This window comes from Pseudorca crassidens, chromosome 13 (assembly GCF_039906515.1).
Source record: "Pseudorca crassidens isolate mPseCra1 chromosome 13, mPseCra1.hap1, whole genome shotgun sequence".
In the NCBI taxonomy this organism is placed as follows: Eukaryota; Metazoa; Chordata; class Mammalia; order Artiodactyla; family Delphinidae; genus Pseudorca; species Pseudorca crassidens.
In genome coordinates, this window is record NC_090308.1 from 49,114,594 (window position 1) to 49,134,413 (window position 19,820).

Genomic DNA, 19,820 nt, shown 5'->3' on the forward strand with positions numbered 1-19,820 from the left:
ATATGTACAAATGCAGCTGACCCTGGAACAACTCCAGGGTTGGGGCACTGACCCTCCATGCAGTTAAAAATCCAAGTTAACTTTACAATCCAACCTCCGTATCCGCAGTTCTACATCCTAACAACCGCAGATCATGTAGTAGTATGGTATTTACTATTGAAAAATATCCTCCTATAAGTGGACCCATGCAGTTCAAATTCACGTTGCCCAAAGATCAACTGTATTGAATCATTATATTGTACACCTGAAACTAATGTAATGTTATATGTCAATTACATCTCAATTTTTAAAAACTGTTATTTTAAAAATATAAAATAATCTTCCCTGTGCAAATAAGGCATTAGATAAAAGTCAGCATCTATATACCAGATTTTTTAAAAAGGTAAACCTCACAGCAAATAGGAAAAAAAGTGTGTCATTTTAGCCTGAATAAAGCATACCATTGTAATTAAGATAACAAATATGATAATAAGATAATAAATATGATATTGAATGCCTACCAGGCCTTGGGCTGAGAACTTTTACACATACTATTTCCTCTGCCTTGAAATAGTCTTTCCCCAGAAATCTGTGTGGCTCTACTCAAATGTCACTTCTTCAGAGAACCCTTTCATGACCACCTTCTCCCATCACTCTCCATCCCCTCTCCCCTGCATCATCTTTCTTCTTAGCTCTTACCACCACAGCCTAACCTGTGAGGTATTTGTTTGTCTACTTATTTATACTCTGTCTTCCTCAATTGGGACATGTACTCTCTGAGCCCCAGGGCTCAGTTCTGTTCTGTTCCCCAGTTTTGTTCTCTGTCATCTCTCAAGCTCCTCGAACAGTGTCTGGCACAGAGTAGGCACTTAAGCTTTATTAAATGAATGAATCAATGAATGAATGAGCTACAAGCTCAGGTATTCATAAAAAATCTAATTTCTTTGTCTCTAAAAATATGATGTTATTCCTTTACTCTTCCCTACTTATTGGGGAGCAAAAAGAAATTAGTAAGTATCCAAGTGAATTTAAAGCTTTATTCCATCTGATTAAGGAACTTCAGGGGTGTTCTATGTCTCTAAAATAAAAATCCTGTTTCTAATCTGCCCTTCTCCCTTCTTCTCATCCCAAAAGGGCATCTAGGTATAAGGAGGGAGGGATATGACTTGTAAATAAAGTAACGACTAACATATATTTAACATCTTTTCCATTTAGGCATTTATTGCTGAAATGCAGATGGTGGCTGAAATTCTTCAACATCTAGTTCAGAGGCCTGAGGATTATTTGGAAAATATCGAACACATTGTTAAATTTTATAAGGAAATAATTCTTCACTCTTTAGAAGTAAGAACAAGATATATTGCTGAAAATGGGAATGTTGAGATCTGTGTTTTAACCCTGAAATAACTTTCACGTTTCTTCACTTCATGTATTATCTACCTGATTCTCCTCCTCTTGAGCTTGGTAAAATGCTATCAGAATAAGATTGCATTCCAAAAGCTGTTTCACAGAACAATATTATTTTACTCTTACGAAGCAGGAATGTTGCTGAAAATTGCATTTTTCAAAAGTCATTAGGGGAATTTATTTATGGTTGTAGGCTGGAAAGTCCATGTCAAGAGATTGTTTTGTGAAAGCATTTATGGGTTTATCAAAACAAATGTACACTTGAGGTGTATCTTTTATTCTAAAAGGAATTGTTAATTTAGTTAAATTGCAGTCTAAAGAAGAGCTATCCCAGACTGGTTTCTCTGTTTATCCCATTCAAAGATGATTATTTGTAAACATGATAAGGCCATTATATATTATAATAGGAAATTTTTAAAATAATTAGCATTTTAAAAGTATGATTACTGAAATTATGATTATTGAAAAGCATATTTTTATGGTTAAAAATCCAGGGCAGACTCTGTCCAATTTATGTTGGAGATTTATTCAACAAACATTTATTTTCTGGTATTTGGCCAGATACCATGCTAAGCAATGGAAATACAAAGAAAATAGAAAACAGTCCTCAAATTACCTCTTCCCATCTGATAGAGAAACTAAAAGAATTTGTTTCATGCTGTTTTATAATGTTTATATATCTTTAGAGACAAATGAATGGATCATTTTCATCACCATTGCCCACCCCGCCCCCGCCAAAAAATGAGAACCAAACTGGTTCTTTTTTTATTGAAATACAGTTGATTTACAATATTGTGTTAGTTTCAGGTGTACAGCATAATGATTCAGTGCTTTTGTTTTCTTATGTATGACTTTGATTCCTCCCTTCTTCTTCTTCCATTCCCGGCCTTTAAACATAGCTTCTTAAGTGTAATTTACATGTCTATCTATAATATTCTTTCTCCTTCAACAAAAATATTCTACATATTCCTTAAGTGGCTGGCATTGGGTATCAAATAAAGCATAATTAATATCAGATTCTGAAGATTAGAAAACTATATTCATGGGCAGGAGGTTGGATAGGGACCAAGTCTCACATCCTAGCATCACCAATGCCCAGGGCAGTGCCCAAATTCTGGCAAGTGGTAAATGCTTAACAGATGGTCAGCTGAACAAGTGATGAGATCACGAAGGAAAAAGAATAACAGCTTCCGTTTCATTACATGTAAAGCTTCTGGAAATAAATTTTTAAAAAACACCTCACTCAAATAAAAAGACAACAAACTTGAAAAATATCCACATCAACTATGATAAAAGATTTAAAGCTTTGATATAGTAAAAGGTCATAGACTCACAGACATAGAGAACAGACAGGGTTAACAAAGTGGAGGGAGGGTGGGGGGGGAGGGATGGAGTGGGAGTTTGGGGTTAGCAGATGCAGACCAGTGTATATAGAATGGATAAATAACAAGGTCCTACTATATAGCACAGGGAACTATATCCAATATCCTGTGATAAACCACAATGGAAAAGAATATTAAAAATAGAATGTATATATATGTATACTGAATCACTTTGCTGTACAGCAGAAATTAACACATTGTAAATCAACTATTCTTCAATTTTTTAAATGTGAAAAAAAAGGTCATAGAAATGATTTTTCTAAAACCTGTAAGGTCTTACCCTCCCGATGATAAATGGGCAAGAAATACGAGCAGACAATTCACAAAAATGAAAGACAAAAGAGTAACAGGACTGTAGAAAAATGTTCAGCTTTACTGATAATAAAGAAAGGCTAATCTAAATTAAGAGATATTTCCATGATCAAATTTTAAAAGATGAACAAGGAATAAGAATTACTAATTCTAGCAAGTATATATGGTAAAGCACACACTCTCATACCCTGCTGAAAGGAATAGAAATTAGTATGGTGGTTTTTAGACAGCTCGTCTGAAAAAAGCCCAGAAGTGGAAAAATTCTAAGCCCTACAGCAAAGCATAGATAAGAATCGATTGCCCTGGTGCCAGCAGTGCAAGAATTTCAAAGCCAAGAACCTAGACGTTAGGCCTAGGTGATGCTTGCTGAATAGTATATAGCTTGCCTTGTAAGGTAATTCCAAGGTGCTGGTGTGTGTGGAGGGAGGTGGGAGAGCCTTCAAAGGTAGGAGCCTGCAATTCCAGTCTCCTCTGACCTGGCTGAGATGTCAATTCACTTGGAAGGCCAATACCACCAAAATTCAGTGTTCCTTCAAAAGACATGAGGAAAGCAAGTGGGAGCAAAGTAACCTGCATCATTTTCTGGCTTATATCCTACTTCAGGAGTAATCCAAGGCTAAGTCCTCATTCTCGCCTGTCTTCGAATCCCACCTTGACTCCCGGTCAGACCTGGTATAGGATCTTTAGCCTTAGGATTGTTCCTACCCTTAGACTTAGTAAGTCCATTCTTAAGAATCTAGCTTAAGGAAAGTATATGAAATGCAGAAAAGCATAATGTACTTCCTTGTTCAGAGCATGGTTATTTATGGTTAAATAAATAATGCAGACATAATGTGCCTTCTGTCTAGAAGAAAAGAAATACTTAGAACCTGACCTTGCGCAGTATTATGAAAGACAAAATGTACTGGACATTTAAGGAGATGATTTTGTTCAGACCATTGCAACAGGGAGAATGTTCATTAAGGAGGACTTTCTCAAAGAAAAGTAAGGGGGCTGGGTTTTTATGGAGGCAGGTAAACAAGGGAGCCACCGTCAGGTCCTATGGGAATCATGAAAAAAGATGGAGATGGATCTTATCCGAGTCTTTGAGGAAAGGTGGAGGTGGGTCTTATCTCCCCACCATCCCTACTTTCTGGGAACACAAGACTCAGATACAGTTCAACATTGCCAATGTCAAAAAATAAAATCCCTTGGATTTTAGATTTTAATGGTAAAAAAAATAGTGGAAGAAAATTTATAAGAATATTAATATATCCTTGAGATAGAGAAAATCTAATTTAAGCAAGGAAGGAAATCCAGAAACAATGAGAACAGATTTCATCATAAAAATATTTTATATTGCAAAAGATACCATAAACAAAGTCAAAAGATAAATCATAGCAAGGCAAAACATTTACAAACCATATGGCAGATAAGGGCTAAAGATGCTCCATGAATGTTAAGCAGAAGAAAGTCTAACGGAAAATTGCACAGAGGTTATGGTTTGGCAGTTTACAGAGATGGATATCTGGATACTGAACATCACCCACAGCCAGGAGAATAAAAAGTGAAATGAACCAACCCCATTCTTCAGCTAGCAGTTTGGTAGAAATTATTCTATTATTCTATTATTATTATTCTATTATTATTCTATTATTCTATTATTCTATGAATACATACAGAGAGATAGATGCCCCAAAACACTTCTGTTGGGAAAGACTCTAAGACTTCACTGTAGAGAAAAATGGAAAAAACAGAAAGAGTAAAATTCATGGTAAGAAGACTAGTTTAGGCTTTTGTAAAAGCTCTCCTGAAAATAACATCTATTATGTCAAGTATAAAGCAAATAATTTAGCTTTAAATATTTCTTCATGGTATATTAAGATTCTGATCTTTTGCCAATAATCTTGAATGATGAGGCTTGTGTTCGATCATCTGCAGGAAGTAATGGCTGAACACGATTCCCAGTATCTCATTGAGCTAGACGGAAATAAGCCCCCAGAGGAGCTCTTCACGGTAAGTGCAATGCTCAGTAAGAATATGCCACAGTTTGGAAAATCAAAAAAGTATCAACTGGATTATACTTATTTTAATAAATATCATTAATAGATTTACTTTTTTAATACCATTTATTTTTGAAAAATTCATCTTGACACTTAAAATTTTGATGTGGTATTTATTCATCTGTCCATATTTAAATCAAAACCGCATTTGAATTTAAAATCTCTGTGTGACCAAAAGTGCCTCAAAGAAAAGGAAAAGCAGATAACAGCCAATAGACACAGGACACGATGCTTAACATGAGCCATAGGGAAATGCAAACCAAAGCCATAATGAGATACCACTTCAAATCCACTAAGATGGCTAAAATTAAAAACAGAAACCAAAACAGACAATAAATAACAAGTGTTGGTGAGGATGTAGAAAAATTGGAACACCCGTACATAGTTGGTAGGGTTGTAAATGATGTGGCCACTTTGGAAAACAGTTTGGCAGTTCCTCAAAAGGTTAAACATGGAGTTACCACGTGACTCAGCAATTCGTGTCCTAGGTATATACCCAAAAGAATTGAAAATAGGTGTTCAAATGAAAATTTGTGCATGAATATTCATAGCAGCACTATTCACAATAGCTAAAAGGTAGAAACAACACAAATGTCCATTAACTGATGAATGGATAAATAAAATGTGGTATACTCATACGATGGAATATTATTCAGCAATAAAAAGGAATGAAGTATTGACACATGTTATAACATGGATGAATCTTGAACACAGGCTAAGTAAAGAAAAGTTACAAAAGATCACATATCATATGATTCCATTTACATGAAATGTCCAAAATAGGCAAATCTACAAAGACAAAAAATGGATAAGTGGTTCCTTAGTGGCAGGGGGTGGGGGGCGTGGGTTTACCACTGTGGGAGATCCCAGGATAAATGGGGAGTGACTACTCATGGGTATAGGGTATATTTTGGGGGTGATGAAAATGTCCTAGGATTAATTGTGGTGATGGTTGCACAATTCTGAATATTCTAAAAACCATTTAATTGTACGCTTTAAATGGATGAATTATATGGTATATGAATTATATCTCAATAAAGCTTTTTTTAAACAGAATATATGCATATTTGAAAATACAATATTATTTTCACTATTAAACAAATGACAATGAGGGGAAATAGTTTCCATACTTATTATAAACAAATGCTGAGTATCTTTTGTAAATATTTTAAAACTTCTGATATTTCAATAGGAAAAAAGCAAATATCTCGATAGAAAAAACAGGCAAAGGGCATACGCAGGTAATTTAGCAAGAAATGTCTAATAATATATTTTTTTATACTTCTATAATCATATTATTAGTCAAAGAAATGCAAACAGCACAAAGAATAAAAAGCAGCATTTTCTTAGCAGATTTAACAAATTTATCCAATATCCAGGATTGTGGGGAGGGTTTGTGAAATGCTCTTGTACCCTTTCAGTAGGAGCATACAGGGCACAATCTTCCTGGAAAATAATACGGCATATATGTATCCAAAAGATTTTTTTTTTTTTTTTTTTTTTTTGCGGTATGCGGGCCTCTCACTGTTGTGGCCTCTCCCGCTGCGGAGCACAGGCTCCGGACGCACAGGCTCAGTGGCCATGGCTCACGGGCCCAGCCGCTCCGCGGCATGTGGGATCTTCCCGGACCGGGGCACGAAACCGTGTCCCCTGCATTGGCAGGAGGACTCTCAACCACTGTGCCACCAGGGAAGCCCCAAAAGATTTTTTTTTAATGTCTATCATCTGTCCAAAGAGGCCCAATTTCTAGTAATTTATTCTAAGGAAATACATGGAGATATACAGAAAGATTTTTGTTCAAGATGTTTATGATCAGAAAAAAAGCAAAAAATGTTTGGGAAAGGGTTTTTTTTAAATGTGTGAATTTGAAAGACTAATGCATGATTTTTGGCAAAAACATAATAGTAATTCTTCTGTTTATGGTAACCATACTAAATACATCATTTAAATATATTTCATGTGATAACTTCCCACTTAGAATGTAAGGAAGAGAAGGTACTTTTTTTTTTCCCCAAAATGTAAATATCTTCATTCTTTTTTTTTTTAAACTGAGGTATAATTAACATACAACATTATATTAGTTTCAGGTATACAACATAATGGTTCGATATTTGTAGATACTGTGAAATGATCACCACAATAAGTCTAGCTAACATCTGACACCATACATAAAGAATTTTTTTTCTTATGATGAGAACTTTTTAGATGTATTCTCTTAGAAACTTTCAAATAGGCAATATAGTACTATCAACTATAATCACCATGCTGTACACTACATCCCCAGGGCTTATTTATTTTATAACTGAAAGTTTATACTTTTGAATTCCTTCAACCATTTTGTCTACCTCCCATCCTCCACCCCCCACCTCTGGCAGCCACCAATCTGCTTTCTGTATCTATAAGCTTGTGCCTTTTTTTAAAAATATCTGCATTCTGATTTAAAAGTTATACACACTCATGGTTTTAAAATAACCAGAAAACACAAAAGTACAAAATACAAAAATAATACAAAATAATATGCATCATAAAAATTACAAAATACAAAAATATACATTACATAAAAAAATAAAAGCAAAAAATATACAGTCCAATACAAAATAATATATTACCTTCTTCTTAAACACCTAATAGGTGTGCAGCATTATGATAAGCTCTAGGGATACAGATGGGAAGGGGTCAGAGAAGTCCCTCCCCTCACACAGTATCCAAAAGGACAGGACCTAATCTCATGAGGAAGGCCATGTGTCTGTAATTATTTCTAAATTGAAACTCTAAGGATGAGTAAGAATTAGACCGTGAGGGCTGGTGAGGGGAGGAAGGTGGGACAGTGTTCCAGGCTGAGGGAAGGGTCTGTGTGAAGCCCCAGAGGCAAAAAAGAGCCTAGTGAGTTCTAGGAAATGAATGAAGGACTGGAAGATGGAGGAGTTTTTAGGGGGATGGAGTAGGAGTGGAGTAGTGCCAAAACTTTAGGAATAAGCAGGGGTTGCAGCAAGAAAGGCCTCATAAGCCATGTTGAAGAGTTTAGACCTCATCATGAGAGAGTGGGCTGCCAGTGAAAGGTTTTAAGCCAGAGAGTAAAATGCTTCTACTTCCATTTAAGAAAGATCACTCAGACTGCAATGCAAAGGAAAAACTGAGGAGAAGCAGATTGGTGGGAGGAAGACTAGTTCTGACTTTTGCAGCACATCAGATAAGAGATGGTGGTCTAACCTAGGGTAGTGACTGTGGGAATGGACAGAAGACAGACCTGGGAGCTACTTAATGTAGGAGGACAGGGAGAGAGAAAAGTCAGAAGCAATGCCCAGATTTTTAGTTTGATATGGCTGGTGGCCACATAAGTAATAATGCTGGTGGTGCAACCAAATTAGGGAGAAGCTCCTCACTTAGAATATGCTCTTGCCAAGCTCATCCGTGATCTCCTGATCAAAGCCAGTGGTGACTATTTGGTCTTCATCTAATTCACCTAGAAGCAATATTTGACCCAGCTCATCACTTCTTCCTTCCTGCTCCTTTCTTCCCTTGTCTTCTGGGACCCCACACTACTATAGCTCATTCTACCTCTAACACTCTACATCTCTAACCTCTAGAGTTGGAGGATCCCAGAACTCATTCCTTGAGCACTCTTCTCTGTCTACCCTCATTTCTTAGGAGACTTCATCCAACCCAATGGCTTTAAATACCTTCTAAATGCTGGCAACTCTTAAATTCAAATTACTATACCAGACCTTTCCCCTGAACTTCACACTTGTATAATCAACTGCTACTAAATATATCCAATATATCCAATTGGAAGTATAATTGTCATCTCAGATTAAATGTGCAAGATAAAAGTCCTGATCCACCATCACCACCACCCTGCCCCAAATACACTCCTCCCACAGTTTTCCCCTCTCAGTATATGTCACATCCATCCTTCCAGCTGCTCCTCTCTTTTTCTCATATCCCACATCCAACCCATCAGCATATACAGCAGGCTTCTTCTTCAAAATATATCCAGAATTTGACTACTTTTTACAACCTGGGACACACTTTCCTCAAGGTAAAGGGCAGAAGTTCCAACAGGCCTGGTTGAAACTTGCCAAGCCTAGAGGCCCCGGCCAGCAATGGCACCCTGGCACTTCTGCCCACATTCTATTGGCCAGAACAAGTTACATGGAGAAGCTCAATACCAATGAGATAAGGATTCTCACATAAATTAGGGAATTAACAAGGGAAGGGCATGAATATTTGGGGACCAAAGGGTAGACTCTCATGGGTTGAACTGTGTCCCCAAAAATATATGTTGAGGAGCTAACCTTCAATACCTGTAAGTGTGACCTCATTTGGACATAGGATCTTTTCAGATGTAATCAAGTTAAGGTGAGGCCATAGTGAATTAGGATTGGTCCTAATCCAATATGGCTGGCATCCTTAGAAGAGACGCATGAACACAGGGAGAAAATGGCTATGTCACAACAGAGGCAGAGATTGGAGGGATGCATCTACAAGCCAAGCAACACCAAACATTGTCGGCAAACTACCAGAAGCTAGGAAGAACAAGGCAGTATTCTACACATGAGCTCATGACTTTTTCAGGACATTTGAGATGTTCAAATGCCAATGTATTAAAAGACTTGTTCTTTAAATTTAGACAGTTATGGATCGACTTAAATATCTGAACCTAAAAAGAGCAGCTGTTTTAACCAAACTTCAGAGTGCAGAGGAAGAAATTAATGACACGATGGAAAATGTAAGTTATTTTTAACTGTTTGAAAGTCTACCCTTTCACTATATGTTGTGACCTTAATTTGTATCCTTTCAAGGTTTAAAAGGCTCTCAGGATACCTTTTATAAAAATGGATTTGATATTTGGGAAGCTGTAATATTGGCACAATATTCTTGTAGACACTAAACACAACAAAAGTTTTGAAACAAAGAAAGACAATAAAATCAGATCAACCAACCACAGGAATAATAAGAAATAAAGAAACCCAAGTTCAGTTTCAAAATTTTGCAGCACCAAAGAAAGAAAAGACATAAAAGCCCTCAACTCTATACTCATTCGTTTCCCCAATCATTCAACCAATTTTTAAAATAACTACTGTGTTCCTGGCCCTGATGTATTGTGGATGTGATGGTGATCAAATTATAATTGCCAAGTGCTAAAAGGGCTACCAGGACTTTTAAGTGGAGGATATGATCTATTCTGGGAAGTTTAGATTCACCTATAAAAATAGAAATAAAAAAACTAATACCAGAATCATAGATATTATAATTCAAATAAATTGTGGAAATAAATTTAAGGAAAGAGGTCATTTTGTTATCCTGTACTGTGTAATCCCTAGATCTTAATGGCTGAATATAGCTGGAATATGTAACACGAACTGGTGCTGAAGAGGAGGAAAGGTGGGCCTGATGCACACAGAAGCTCTGTACTGAGTCACTTCTAGGTCATAACTGAAGGGAAATTTTAAAGTATTCAGAAAACCCGGGGGCTTTTCCGACCCGCAATTGCCGGGGTCTCGGCTTCCAGAGGAGGAAGACGGCATCGCGGAAGGTCCGAGCTGCGCTGCGCGAGCTCCGTCAACTAGTACTGCCACTGCCGCCGTCGCTGCCGCCGCCGCCGCCGCCTCCTCCCGGGCCTGGCGGGCCGCCGGCGACAGCGGCAAGTTCTCGCGGGATAAGAATGAGCCCGCGCAGCCCTCGGAGCGCGAGCCCGGGTCGGGGGTAGTTCCGCCAGGAGAAGCAGAATCACCTGTGGGGGAAGGCCCAGCGGCTTAATCTTTCTCCTGTGAAATTGTGCGAGCTCCATGCTGATCAAGATACAAGCTTGAGCTTCAAGATACATACGCGAAAGGGACGAATTCAAGAGGAAGAGATTGAAGGCTGAAGGCTTAGTTGAAGATGGAGAGAAAGAAGCAAAACTTAGCAGCAGTCTCAACGTTATCCTGGCCAAGTTTGGTCGGGACGGGAGAAACGACGCCCAGGCCGGCCGTGAGCAGCAACGTCCTCAGCCCCGGCACCGAGGACCACAGCCTGGAGGACCCCCGGCGGGAGAAGCAGTGGCACAAGGCGAAGACCTTCGGGAGGTTTTTCAATGAAGAACTGGACCAGTCGTGGTGGGAGTTTCAGCATCACAGGGAGAAGGTCCAGGAGAATAAGGACCTTCAGGAGACCCTGAGCAGGACAGAAGAAATTAAGGAAAACGTCGTCAGTCCCGCCGACATGACCCACAGCCAGGAGAACGTGCTGCAGAGCAGACATGCCGAGTGAAGGACAGGCTGCGGGACATAAGCCAGGACTTCGACCACCTGCAGAAAGTCGGCCACCGGGGCTGCGGCGCCAAGGCAGAGTTCGACGAGCCCCAGGTGATGGATCTGTGGGACCCGGCCAGGTCAGCCACCTTCACAGAGAAGGAACTGGAATCCTTTTGGGAAGAGCTCAAGCACTTTGACACCAAAATCGAAAAGCATAACCACTATCAGAAGCAGCTGGAACGAACATCTCATCACGAACAAGCACGTGGTTGGCCACCGGGAGCGCAGCAGGCACGGAACAGAGAGATACGCCTTGTTGGAGGAGAAGACCAAGGAGCTAGGCTACAAGGTAAAGAAATATTGACAAGATCTGTCCAGCCGGGTCTCCAGGGCTCACCACAATGAGCTCTGAGGGCCTAGGGAGCTACACACAAAAGTGTGTAGCTGCGGCTGGTACATACTTCTGCTTTCTAGTTGACAAAAGCGTATAGCTGCGGCTGCTTAGCTGTCAGCTCCTCTGGTCTCTTCTCCCAGTCTCCGTGTCCTCGTGAGTTCATTTCTTTTTTCATTCCTCTGCTGTCATTTTTGCAAGGTTTTAGGAAAAAAGCAAACACAAATGCATGTGTTCAGTCTGCCTTTAACCAGAGACAGTCATGATCATTTTTACGGCTGTGATATCAAACTCATTTGAAAGCTCATCTTTTCATCGCCCCTCAGCCCCCGCTAGATATGTAGCCTCGGGGGCTCAAAGTTGAGAGAGGAGCATGGTCTGCTATTCACACACTTTCTTCAAGTTTGGACAGGAAATAGGGATGATAAGGAAAAAGTGCCTGCTTCCTGTCTTAACTGGGTACATTTCAGTCCCTAGCTCGTTGTCTGTGGACTCATGGAGAAGGGTGGTAGCCAAATGTGCCCCACCGACAAGGTTCTCAGTGTCATTCAGCTCCCCTAAGCATTGACAGTTTCCTTCCCATCTAGCTTCTTCCAGCCTTCAGGTGGGGACATCCATGCAACATCCCCGAAACCAGCATGCCTCTTTGCTCTCATATACTGCAGCAGTGCAGGCAAGACCAGAGTTTCCATTCTCATCTGTCCTCCACAGTCAGCTCTGGAACCAGCAATACATGTGAGATCCATGTCTGAAGGTGGGAGGGAGCCAGCCTGGACCTGTCCCCCTAGCAGTTGCCTACCATGTCGTTTCCCTCCAGTTCTCTTGTCCCTGCCAAGGTAGCGCTAGGACAGTGACCCTCTCAGCAGTCTGCAGTCGGTAGAGAAGTGGTTCTTAGCTACTCTGCAGGTGACGAACAGAGGATTGCTGAGGGAGACTTTACATTTAAGAAGAATGAAACAGCTAAGTCAATGCAAATCTGCATGTAACATCTTCCTATTTTAAAACTTATGTAAATTAGCTAAGATTCTGGTATGTTTTCAAACCTTTTCAATAAGAATTTTTCAGAATCTGTTTCCTGAAACAGATAATAGAAAATGCTCTATCCACCTTATGCTCATCCTACCCTACAAGAGAAAATGCTCAGTAAAATTTAAACAAGGTCTTAAAACAGAAATGAAAACTATTTGTCTTATTAAATTTTGGACAAGTACAGAATGGTTGCAATTGAGGAAAAAACCAAAATTTCCTTTATGAATTATTTCTTAAATAGTAGAACATGATCAAAGAAGAAATGAAATAATAATGTGAATTTCAGCCAAACTTATGCCCACATTTTTAATGTTGTTTGCTATTAACAGGATGAGCTGTTCCGTACTCTTGCAGCTTGTAAACTTATTGCACCGAGATACAGATGGCAGAGAAGCAGATGGGGACATACATGTCCGGTGACTTTAAAAGAAGGTAAAATTTTTCAAGGATTGCCAGAATTTTCTGTGAGGTAAGTAAGATTTTCAGAATTTAATTTAAAAACTTGCCCATACCTCTTTTCAGTTGTTTATGATAATGTCATTTTTTAAGTTTTCTAGGTAAAATATACTGGCTTTCATCAGAAGAAGCATTAAAAACATTTTTATTGAACCCACGTCCCTATCTTCTTCCACCTATGCCAGCACCACCATTTAAAGTGTTCATATTTGGACCTCAGTCTTCAGGGAAAACAACACTTAGCAATCTGCTTGCAAAACATTACAAAGGAAAGGTAACTACTTAGCTAGCTACCTAACTAGCTTTCTACCTATCTATACTTGATTATACTTTGTGGGATTTTAGGATTTGTACTCAGTTTTCTTTTTTTTTTTTAACCCCCCCCCAAACTCCAGCTTTAATAAATCATTCTTCTGATGCAGCTTGATAGGTGTTTCTTTCTTCTGTTTTTTTTTAAGTTAAAAATTTCTTTTTAGCCGCGCAGCGTAGCTTGTGGGATCTTAGTTCCCTGACCAGGGATTGAACCTGAGCCCTCAGCAGTGAAAGCACGGAGTCCTAACTGCTGGACCGCCAGGGAATTCCCTGTGCTTGGCTTTCTTAATTTTATACTGTCAACTGGGTAATTGTTCCACTGGGCTTAGAGTGGGGAAGGCATCTTCCTCAATGCTTTAGTGCAGCTTCCAGACCATAGCCACTCCCGAAAGTCCCCAGATTTGACTGCTATGTCATGCAGACTGTGCCACCCATTACCTTTCTTGGTTTCACTCATCTCCTGTTCCCTGGGTTACACCCCTCCTGGCCCACCGACCCTTCCTCCACACACTCATTCCTGTCATCATTCTTGGTGATTTCACTATCTACAAAGATGACCCTCCCAACACATTGACCTGACAGTTCCTTGACCTCTCCCCTCAGTGATCTTACTCTCCACCCTCGGTAAGTGAAGAGAAATTACTTTTAGCTTAGACCAGAGTGATAGCAGTAGAGGTGGTAAGAAGTGGGCAGATTTGGGATATAATTTGAAGATAGAGCCAAAGGATTTGATGAGGGATTGGAATGTAGAGGAATTATATGAAGGCCAGTGTGGCTGGAGCATGTAGTGTGAAAGGAGGAACAGCACAAGGTGGAGATGGCTGAAGATGTAGTCAGACAGTGCAGGCCCTGGGAAGGAGTTTGAATTTATTCCAAATGCTATTAAATTCTTTTAAACACAGGGGTAACATTTCCTACTTGCTTTTCACTTTTTTATTGTAAAATATGACAAACGTACAGAAAAGTGAAGCTCATTGAAATATCACAAAACAAACCCCCATGTAACCACCACCTAGGTCAGACACGGAACCCCAGAAACCGCCTTATGCCTCTTTCTAATATCAGTCCTCTTACTCCTTCCACAAAGGTAACCACCGCCCTGAACTTTATGATACTCACTTCTGTACTTTTCTTTTATGGTTTTACCATGTAAGCACACATTCAAATACCATAGATTAGCTTTGCATATTTTTTTAACTTTATGGACTTAAAACAGTTTATGTTTTTTGTGTCTAGCTTCTTTCACTTAACATTATAATTGTGATATTTATGCATGTTATAGCTATAGCTTATTTTTATTGTTTTATTGTATTCTATTGATTGAATTATATTATGATTTATTATCCATTTGAGTGTCAATAAAACTTAGGTTGATTCAGTTCGGGGAATTGTGAATAACATTGCTATAAACAGTCTTGTACCTGTTTCTTGGTGTATACATGCATATCTTTATATAGTTTGAAGGTATATCTAGGAGTAAAATTTCTGGGACATAAGGTATACATACATAGTCAACTTGTGTAGAAAATGCCAAACTGTTTTCAAGACCAGTTCTACTAGTTTACTATCCTACCAGCAGTGTATGAGAGTTCCACATTCCTGCCAACTTTTGTTATGGTCAGTCTTTCTAATTTTAGCCATGCTAGTGGGTATATCTCACTGAGGTTTTAATTTGCATTTCCCTGATGACTAATGAGGTTCAACATTTTTTCATATGTTATTCAGATATTCACTTTTTGAAGTGTTTGTTCACTTTGTTCAAGCCTCTTGCCCATTTTTAACTTTTTTGCATATTATTGGTAGGAGTTCCTTATGTTGTCTGTGTACAGTTTTTTTTATTATAAACATTATGACTATTTTCTAATAAACATTATGAATATTTTCTACCACTCTGTGGTTTGCCATTTCCCTTTTTATTTTTATTTATTTATTTATTTTTTTGCGGTACGCGGGCCTCTCACTGTTGTGGCCTCTCCCGTTGCAGAGCACAGGCTCCAGACGCGCAGGCTCAGCGGCCATGGCTCACGGGCCTAGCTGCCCCGCAGCATGTGGGATCTTCCCGGACCGGGGCACGAACCCGTGTCCCCTGCATCGGCAGGCAGACTCTCAACCACTGCGCCACCAGGGAAGCCCCTGTTTCCCTTTTTAAATGAAAAATGCACCATACTATATTCATTTAAAGTAAGTCATTGAGTCCTGCTTACACTAAAGAAGAGGGGAATTAGGCTTCACCTTCTGAAGAAAGGAATATTAAAGCATTTGTGGACATGTTTTAAGACCATCACAGTATGTGTCAGACAAAAGAATTATAATTTTAAAATGTAAAGAGTTTTTACAAATCAATATGTAAAAGCCCCAATGGAAAATGATAGTAAACAGGCAGTTCACAAAATAGTTGATCCAAATAGCCATTACACATGAGAAAAGGAGTATCACCTTGATAACCAGGGAGAGGCCAAAAAAAACAGATATATGTCATGTCAATCTCACTGTTGAAAAATCATATTAACGACCAGTATTGATGTGTGGCTAGGATTGGGAAAGTACATTTCTCATACATTGCTGGTTAGGGTATAATCATTAGGGATAGCAGTTGGAAATACATATAAAAGCCTAAAATCTATACATATCCTTTGAACTATATGTTTTTCCTGAAGAAACTATCAAAGACATATACATAACTATGTTCTTCATAACCTAGTTTATAATAACAAAATCATGTATATCTAAATATAATTGGTATTTTAGTTAAATATTAAGTTGTAATATATTCATCTAATACAGTACTGTTCATCCATTAAAAATGATGGTGTGGATGTATTTTTGTTGGCATGGAATAAAGTAATATAAGCATATTGAAGGAAAAGCAAAATTGAATCTAGAAGTATGGAAATATTATTTAAACTTAAAAGGCATATATAAATCTAACATCCCAACATTCAGTATTAAGTATATAATCTACCTAACAAAGGACTTATATTCAAAATATATGTAGAATTCTAACCTAATTTTTTAACTAGGCAGAAGTTGAACATATGCTTAAAAACATGTGGGTAAGTGAATGACCAATAAGCTCATAAAAAGAAGCTCAAAATTGTCAGTGATTAGGGAAATGTAAATTTAAACTGCAATGAGACTTCACACCAACTAGGGTGGCTAAAATGTGAAAGATTCACAAAACCAAGTGTTGGTGATGAGGTGGAATAACTTCAATTTTCATACTTTGCTGCTAGGACTTTAAAATAGCCTTAACCACTCTGGAAACAGTTTAGTGCTTTATTTATTATAAAGTCAAACATACACTTAATCATATGACCCAGTAATTCTACTCCTCAGCATTTATCCAAGAGATGTGAAAACGTAATGTCCACAAAAAGACTTTCTCACAAATGTTCATTGGTACTTTTAAATTGCCAAAACTGGAAATAACCCAAATGTCCATGATGAATGGATTAAAAACTATGGTATATTCATACAATGATACTACTCAAAAACAAAAAGGAATAGATTACTGAGATATACAGTTACACTGATGAATCTCAAAAACATTATGCTAAGGTAGGAAAGTTTGGAAAAGATTATACACTGTATGGTTCTATTTATATGAAATTCTAGAAAAGGCAAAACTAATTTATAGTGACAGAAAACAAAGTGGTTGCCAGGTGCCAGGAACTGACTATAAAGGGGGATGAGAGGGAACTTTTTGGGGTGATATAAATGTTCTATATTTTGATTGTGGTCGTCATGTATATATTTGTAAAAACTCATCAAACTCTGTACTTAAAATGGGTGCCTTTAATTATATGTAGATTATCCATAAAATGTTGATTTAAAAATATACATGTAATTTGAATGTATATTACATGATCATACAAATATAAATATATATTTATATATATATTGAATTTCCGTGAAAGCAAGTACTCAAAAATCACTGAATTCTGAGAATAACATACCTCCAGCAGCATTAATATTTTTGAGATGGATAGGTATAGCTATAGAAATAGATGTAGATGAACAGTGTGCTTAATATTCAGAGTAACTTGTGCTTATGTTGGTTTTCTCAAATATTCTTTGCAGGTAGTTGACTACGATAAACTTGTCCAACCACGTTTTGATAAAGCCCTCGAAACGCTAACCAGAAATACTATAGCTGAGGCCACTGAAGCAGCCATTAAAGCTGTGAAAGAGCGGCTTCTCTCAGAACTACAAGCTAAAAAACAAGGTGAACTATCTGTTTAAAATGTGTGTTTTAAGCTTAGGTCAACAGTTAAGCTTGACTACCTGAAGGCAAGAACTTGGTTTGCTTGTCTTGATATCCCTGGCACCTTGCACACTTGCATTGCAGCCTCTTAATAAGTGGTTGAAGAAATGAATATACATAAACCTGAATCTTACACAGAGAAAAAGATTTCAGTTCTGGACGACTAAGGAAAGGAATCAGAGTTTCCAAATTCAGATTTCTTTACTTTAATAGATCTGCTTGCTGGGCAGAGACTGAGCAGAATTTGCACCTTTATTTATACCAGTTGTGATGAAAACACTTCACCTGACTCGTAGAGTTTGTGTTGTTGCTGTTGTTGCTGTTGTTTTAGGCTGTGTATCAGCCTTGATTGTAATTAAATATTTCTATTTGGGGAATATTAATTTCAAATCCAAAAGTTATAAAACAGTGAAACCGGAAAAAGACTTGGTGATCCATTAACACAATTACATAACTTTACAGATGAGGAAACAGAGGCACAGTAGGTTAAATGGCTTCCTGATATATTCACCCAGCTGGTGGCATAGCTGAGACTTGAACCCTCGTTTCCAAAGTCCCAGAGTTCTTTCTCTTGACCATTCTTCCTCTTCCTGAGTCTCACTGCTTATCATATTATTTTAAAATAGACACAGAGTTTTGGTCTGGGGTTGGGGGGAGGGCGAGTTTCTAGTTTTCTCCAGGAAAAATGAGAGTTTTCATTTCTTGGCTACTTTTGAAAATTTATTGATTGGTTTTGGTAGAATTTATATCTACCATTTAGAACACATGAAAGTAGTTTAATCTAAACATCTCTTCTTAATGGAATACTCTCAGTGCAGCACTTCCTGTACATTTTGTGGGATCTTCCTCACATTCAAAGATCTGGATCCAAAATTTGAGATTAGCTCCAGCAATTTTAGACTAGATTTAACCACCACTGTTTGGATTTCCCAGAAGCTGTGGCAGTATACTGTCATACTATAACCATCCTACTATATAATCATCCTACTATAACCATCACTGCCTCAATTTCAAATATTCTTTTCCTAATAAAATTTTCCTCATTACGAAAGAAATAATAGCTAAATTAATTGAGCATTTACTATATGTTGAGGCTATGCTAAATGCATTACATGTATTTTCGTATTTGATCCTCATAATAGACCTGTGAAGTAGGTTGTTGCTGTTGTTTGAACTGTTAGCAGAAGGATTTCTTAAATATTTATGTCTAGACTAGGGTGGCAAACCCAGTTGCCAAGAGGAGCCAGGCAGGTAACATAAGTCAAATAGCAAGTGGACAAGCTTTGTTTGCACCTTAAAAATGAAGTTATAAAATTATAACCTCAATAACCATATGGATAAGGTAGGTATTTATATCTCTATTTTTAGTGGATGAAGAAATTAAGGCTCAGAGGAGTTATATGATTTGACCACAGGCAGCAAGTGATGAGGATTCAAATCAGTGTCTGTATTCTTATCTCCTGTGTCTCTCAAGTGATCACAGAAAACTGGAAAAAGCACATGGAAGAAAAAGTCACTCATACTTACTCCCCAGAGATATTCACTGATAAGAATGTGATGCATTCTTCACCCCTCTCTCTTCTATTCATATTTGTAATGATTAATTATGGTCCTATGGCATATACAAAATTGCATTATCTCATTTTAAAATAATGCTTCTTTCTAATTAATATGTAATTATTGTCATAAATTTTGTGCTAGAGATCTAAATTCATTTTTTCTAAATGGTGAGGCATTTTACAAATAACACTTATTAAATTATCCATAATTCTACTGGATGTTTGAAAGGGCAACTTTATCTTAAATTTGTGTGTGTGTAAACTTCTGAACTTTCTGTGATTTGATCTTTATATTACAACCTTTAATGCAAAATATTATTAAAATCTTATGATGCATTTTAAATCCAGTAATGCAAGTTCCTCCTCAAAACATTCTGTTTTAAAATTATTCCTGGGTATTCTTTCATTTATCCATAAAATGAGTACATACTGGGTGCCAGGAGCTGTACTA

The 19,820-nt window shown here is 37.8% G+C and overlaps 1 protein-coding gene and 1 pseudogene across 5 annotated transcripts in view; both read left to right on the plus strand.

Annotated features, from left to right (window-relative positions):
• Window positions 1–19,820, plus strand: part of AK9 (adenylate kinase 9) — a 122,519-nt gene that overhangs the window by 20,079 nt on the left and 82,620 nt on the right. For all 5 annotated transcript variants that reach the window (XM_067702394.1, XM_067702390.1, XM_067702392.1 and 2 more), the window contains exons 8-13: window positions 1,195–1,323; window positions 5,001–5,075; window positions 9,753–9,851; window positions 13,108–13,247; window positions 13,328–13,508; window positions 17,627–17,771. In XM_067702394.1, the coding sequence (XP_067558495.1) occupies window positions 1,195–1,323; window positions 5,001–5,075; window positions 9,753–9,851; window positions 13,108–13,247; window positions 13,328–13,508; window positions 17,627–17,771 (769 nt within the window). The remainder of the gene's footprint in view (window positions 1–1,194; window positions 1,324–5,000; window positions 5,076–9,752; window positions 9,852–13,107; window positions 13,248–13,327; window positions 13,509–17,626; window positions 17,772–19,820) is intronic.
• LOC137205092 (alpha-2-macroglobulin receptor-associated protein pseudogene) lies at window positions 9,958–11,770 on the plus strand (annotated as a pseudogene).